Here is a 6291-nt window from a genome sequence, read left to right on the forward strand (position 1 = left end):
GTGAGGGTAACGTCACCTTCAAAATAGGGGCCTACTACAATAACTAAGATAATCTCTTAAAAAGTGCAAAAGTGCGGAAATAATCAAAGGTTACACTAAAGGGGAGTAGGATCCAAGTGATTCATCTTGTCTATCTGTTTTTATGTTATTTTTATTTTAAGCATTTTAGTTTTTATTTTCTAGTTTAAAACCTTTTTCTAAATTTTTTATTTGATTAGACATTGAGGATAAACCGGTATTAAAAGCTCTTGTGTCCTTGGACGACCTCGGTATCTTACCAACACTATACTACGCTCACGATGGGTGCACTTGCCCATATGTGTGTTTGGTGTTAGTAAATATCGTGTTTTATGAATTTAAAACTTGACTAAAGTGGTTTAAAAAGGGCTAAAAATATACATAAAATTATATCACACCACATGCACATCACACTTCCTATGAATACTGTCACCTCCTATCCTAAAAAGGTAAGGATCATCCCATATGTACTTTCTAGCATCCCTAATCAACTTCCTCTTTTGTTGGGCATTCATATCTTGCATCACGTCCCCGTTTGCAAGATAGTTCGCTAGATCACTAAACCACGGCAACCCCTCATTCTCCGTCGTAACAAAATCTATAGACTCATGTGGGAATCTATCTCCTATCGCCTCCTCACGAATCTCTTCCCTATTCGGATCCTCTAAACGCGAAAGGTAATCCGCCGCTACATTTGCCACTCCTTTCTTATGCCTAATCTCTATGTCAAACTCGGAAAGGAGTAGAATCCAATGGATAAGACGAGGCTTAGCATCTTTCTTTTGGAAAAGATAGTGTAAAGCCGCATGATCGGTGAAAACTATGGTCTTGGAAAGCAAAAGGTATGATCGGAACTTATCAAAAGCAAAGACCACGGATAAGAGTTCCTTTTCGGTAGTAGTGTAATTTTCATGGGCATCATTGAGGGTTTTACTCGCGTAGTAGATCGGGTGAAAGTGATTCTCCCGTCTTTGACCCAATACCGCTCGCATCGCACATGATTTCAAACGGTAAGCTCCAATCGGGGGATACAAGAATGGGTGCACTCACGAGTTTCTCTTTAAGGAAATCGAACGCTTTAAGACACTCCTCATCAAAGACAAATGGGACGTCTTTCTCAAGGAGTCTAGTCATGGGGCGAGTGATTTTGGAAAAATCCTTAATAAAGCGCCTATAAAAGCCCGCATGACCTAAGAAACTACGGATGGACTTGACACTAGTTGGTGGAGGAAGCCTACGAATAGTATCTATCTTGGCTCTATCTACCTCAATCCCAGCTCTAGAAATCTTATGCCCTAAGACTACCCCCTCCGTAACCATGAAGTGACACTTTTCCCAATTAAGCATCAACTTCGTCTCAACACACCTCTTCATCATTCTCGCTAAATTACCTAAGCAGTGATCAAACGAATCATCATAAACCCATAAGTCATCCATAAAGACCTCCACAGAACTCTCAACCATGTCTTGAAAGATCGCTATCATGCACCGTTGGAATGTAGCCGGAGCGTTAGATAGCCCAAAAGGCATGCGTCGGTACGCATATGTGCCGTATGGACATGTAAACGTCATCTTTTCTTGGTCTTCCGGCATGATAGGGATTTGGAAATAGCCGGAAAAACCATCAACAAAACAATAGAATTGTTGCCCTGCAAGACGCTCAAGCATTTGGTCGATAAAAGGAAGTGGGAAGTGGTCTTTTCGGGTGGCGTCATTGAGCTTGCGGTAGTCAATGCACACACGCCAACCAGTAACCATACGAGAAGGGATGAGCTCGTTTTTCTCGTTCACGACAACAGTCATCCCCCCCTTCTTGGGGACAACTTTGAGTAGGGCTCACCCATGAAGAGTCGGATATGGGGTAAATCAAACCGGCTTCCATAAGCTTCAACACTTCTTTCCTAACAAGCTCTTTCATGTTAGGGTTTAAACGCCTTTGAGGTTGCACCACCGGTTTAAATTCATCCTTCATAAGATTACGGTGGGTACAAAAGGTGGGGCTAATCCCCTTGATATTAGACAATTTCCAAGCAATCGCCTCTTTGTGCTCCTTAAGCACCTCAACTAACTTCCTCTTCTCCTCCTCCGTAAATCTAGAGGAGATAATGACGGGCATACTAGAATTTTCTCATAAGAAAACATACTCTAAGTGGGTTGGGAGAACCTTAAGCTCTAGGGGTGGAGTATCTACGGGTTTGCTCTCACTCTCCTCCCTAACCTTACATAGCTCTAGGGTTTCGGGAATCCAAGACGAATCTACCTCCTCACCCTCATCAACAAACTCCTCTTCAACTTCTCCCTCACTAACTAGATCGGCCCCACTAATGAAATCTAGACACATATCAACGCACGAGATGAACGAATCTAGGAAGTAAACGGAGTGACATGGACCGCTAGAATCATCGCTACCACTAGGATGTTGCATGGCTCTATCTATCTCAAAGGTAACTATCTCGTCGCCCGCTCTAAGTGAAATCTTACTGTTAAAGACGTCGATGATGGCCTTTGCGGTTCGAAGGAAAGGAAGGCCAAGAATGATCGGGACTCTCTCATCGGCCTCCATATCTAAGACCACAAAGTCTATGGGAAACACAAATTTATCTACCTTCACAAGCAACTTCCCTATGACTCCACGAGGATACTTAACCGATCGGTCGGCAAAGGACAATGACATACGCATGGGTGTAAGCTCTCCTAACCCTGGCTTCTCATAAAGAGAAAACGACATCAAATTGATGCTAGCACCTAAGTTGGCTAAGGTGTGAGCGGGGGTAACAGCACCTCCGAAGAAGTAAGGAATGGTGAATGTACCCGGGTCGGTTAATTTATCCGGTCGCTTATTCAAGACCACCGTGGAACAACCTCCAGTCAACGGGATGTTTGAAAGCTCACCTAACCTATCCTTACAGTTGAGAAGGTCCTTAAGGAATTTGGTATATTTCGGCATGGACTGTAAGGCTTCGATGAAAGGAAGTTTGATTTTTAGTTGCTTGAACATTTCTAAGAATTTCCCATATTCCTTAGCATATTTTTTTATGCTTAAGGCGAGCAGGATAGGGAACGCAAGAATGATCAACTAATGGTGAAGGTCTAACCTCTATGGGACGTTTTTCGACACTCTTTTCTACTTGGAGCTCCTCAGTGTGTGCGGTACTTGCTGGGTCTAGCCTATGTTGCACCTTACCGGGAGCTTCCATCTCTGTCTCTTCATCTGCCTCTTCCTCATCCTCTATCTCAACACTCTCCCTAACTACCTCCCATAGACTCTTGCCACTACGGGTAGTAATAGCCTTCGCTGAATGGTTAGCGGGGTTCAGGTAGGTATTTCCAGAAAACTGACCAGCTGGGTTCTCTTGTAACTGTTTAGCTAAACCACCTACTGTCCTCTGAAGGTCTAAAAGTGCGGATTGTTGATTTTTAAGCTGAAGCTCTTGATTTTTATTAATTTGCTCTTGATTTTTAGCAAAATTACCAAATTCATTGAAAGTTTTCTGTGTAGCTTGATCTCTCACCATTAACTGAGCCAACATCTCTTCAATCCTACTTAGACTACCATCTGACCCCTTACCACAAGCCTGGCACTCTTGATTTGACCCCCCACTAGCAAATTGACCCCGTGAACCTGAACCACTAAACTGATCTCCCTGACCTGGACCACTACTAGTGTATAGACCGGGCCCCCTATTTTGATACTGACCGGATGGAAAAACAGGAGGATTACCGGAAGAGCGGAAACCACTATTATTGCCACTACCACGCAGTTGGAGTTATAATTAGAATTACTATCATTAAATGGACCCCTAGACTGACCGTCTATAAACTCTACCTGCTCGAGTGTAAGTGTGGACAATCTATCTTGTCGTGGCCTCCCCTATAAACCTCACACATATCAACTTTTTTCTTAATTTCATTCAACTTTTATTTAAGACCCTCTAGAGTAGCAGCTACCGATGAATCCAAGCCAACTTGGTTTACCCATCGAGTGGCCGAGGAGGTCGTAATAGGAATGGAAGTCCTGCTGGTAGTGCTATAGTCCATGTCCAAATGGGCGAAACTCTCAAATAAATTATTGCACTCATTAACTGTCTTTTTACCCATAAGTTGCCCTCCACCAGAAGTATCGAATGGGGCTTTGATCTCGGGAGTGAGACCATTGTAGAACTTTTCAACAAGTGCCCAATCAGACAAACCATGCTGAGAACAACGAGAAAGCAAAGTTTGAAATCTCTCCCAGGCCATGTGATACGGCTCACCAGGCGCCATCCGGAACGAATGGATCTGATCGCGTAGACGAGATGCTTTGGCAGGTGGGAAATATTTAGCTAAGAAAGCATCTCGTAAACTTTCCCAGGTGGTGAAAGTTCCCGCTGGCTGCGAATCGAACCAGACGGCTGCGCGGCCAGTGAGAGTAAATGGGAAAACTTGAAGGTACCAGGCATCTAGATTAACACCTTCAATAGAGAAAGTTCTACAAAGCCGAGTGATTCGGTTAATGTGGGCGGGAGCATCCTCATCATCACGGCTATGGAGTTGGCACGAGTTAGTGATGGCCGTCATGATGTAGGTTGGGATCTGCCAGGGCCTATGATTAGTAATGTTGGGGAGGGTGATAGGTAAATTAGCACCGGTGAAGCCGACGGAGGCTTGTTCGTAAACGGTTCTATTGGCCATTTGAGCTACGGTTGTAGGACTAGGTGTACGGGAACGAGAAGTTGGTGGGGAATTGTTGGGTGACGACTTTGGGGCGAAGTCAAAGGCTGGTGGTTTAGATTGGGATGTAGAGTCAGAAGGGGCGGAAGATGAAGTGGAAGATTTACTAACCTTTAAACTAGAAGACGAGAAGGTAGACAAGTCAATCGGCGGCTTCGGTGTCCCTGAGAACGTGTATGGGGCATTCACTACAAAACCGACAATAAAGAAGTAAGACGACTCTAACAAAAGACTCTATAATAAAAACAAGAGACACTGGGGCTATTTGGACTCCAATGACTCAAAAACACACAAATAGCACGTAATGATATTAGATGAAGTCCAAACAAAGTAATCAACGCAATTGCCAAGAGTCCCCGACAACGGCGCCAAAAACTTGATGTGCTAAAAGTAGTTTAATAAAAACAACTCAAATTAACCTAATTCTAGACTCTAAGTAATACTCTAGACTCACTAAGACACACTAAACTACTAACCGGTAAGTGTACCGATCGACTCTAGTATAGCTATGTAAGTCCGGATATCGAACCCTCGAGACTCTAATTAATTACACTAATTACTTTATCTATACTGGCGCTGACACGAAACTTAACTATTTTTTATGTTTTAGGGGGGGGGGGGGTCCAAAAATCCTAAAAATGCAATGGAAACTAAATTAATTAATAAGCTAACTAACGAATTGCTGTGGACTTCTCTCAGATGACGACGAAAACACTACCTAGACTGGAATCCTGATTGCTTTTATTTAAGATTATATTTGGAAGTTGTCTACTATGGAACCGGGATATTAAAATTCTCACCTCTCGGAAAATCTAAAGGACCCCTAACCCTTCTCAAGAGCACGCTATGATCCCCTAAAGGTTGTTAAATTACCGGTTATTAGACTCCTTTGCAAGACATCTAATGGATTTATAAAAGTATCCTACAAGGCTCACTCCCTGTCAAGATCTAAACCTAGGAGAGACTTGTTTTCTCAGTTAGACTTGCTAGAGAACAGCTAATAGGTTTACTTCCTAAGAAGGACCCACCTTACGGGTTAATCGCTTAGACCTAACATTAATCTCGCACCTTGCAGCTATTGATGATTAGTAGAACATTTGAATTTATAAGATTACCGAATATTACTTCTAAGGTTAGTTGCACAATTTCACCCTAAAGAGTTAAGATTTATTACTAGGGGTGAGCAAGTTTAGGTCCGAACCGAAAATAACCGAGAACCGAACCGAAAATATACCCAACCCGACCCGAACCCAAGTGCCTAGGTATTTAGATCGGTTCCAATTTTTCATATAAAATAGGGTCGGGTCGGTTCTCGGTTCTTTTTCATGGTGAAACCCGACTTGGACCTATGGACTGGAACCGACCCTATATTTAGGGTAGTGAATCGGTTCTGTATTTTATGTTGGATCGGTTCTCGGGTCGGGTCGGGTAATGGTCAGGTCGGGTCGGGTTTTTCCTTTTGCTCACCCCTATTTATTACGTGATATAGACACTCACCAAAATCTAAATCCCTAGCACGACTCTATTATGTGATAAAGATCGTCACCAAGAATCATACGAAGC

The 6291-nt window shown here is 43.1% G+C and overlaps 1 protein-coding gene across 1 annotated transcript; it reads right to left on the reverse strand.

The window, feature by feature from the left end:
- Positions 1-2146: 2146 nt before the first annotated feature.
- Positions 2147-2965, reverse strand: LOC110866847. The gene has a single exon (XM_022115998.1). The coding sequence runs from the start codon at positions 2963-2965 to the stop codon at positions 2147-2149; it is 819 nt and encodes a 272-aa protein (XP_021971690.1).
- Positions 2966-6291: the final 3326 nt, after the last annotated feature.

The sequence above is a fragment of the Helianthus annuus genome, chromosome 2 (assembly GCF_002127325.2).
Source record: "Helianthus annuus cultivar XRQ/B chromosome 2, HanXRQr2.0-SUNRISE, whole genome shotgun sequence".
In the NCBI taxonomy this organism is placed as follows: domain Eukaryota; kingdom Viridiplantae; phylum Streptophyta; class Magnoliopsida; order Asterales; family Asteraceae; genus Helianthus; species Helianthus annuus.

Coding starts and splice junctions, on each gene's coding strand:
- LOC110866847 (XM_022115998.1), bottom strand. CDS start 2,965: ATGCCGAAATATACCAAATTCCTTAAGGACCTTCTCAACTGTAAGGAT.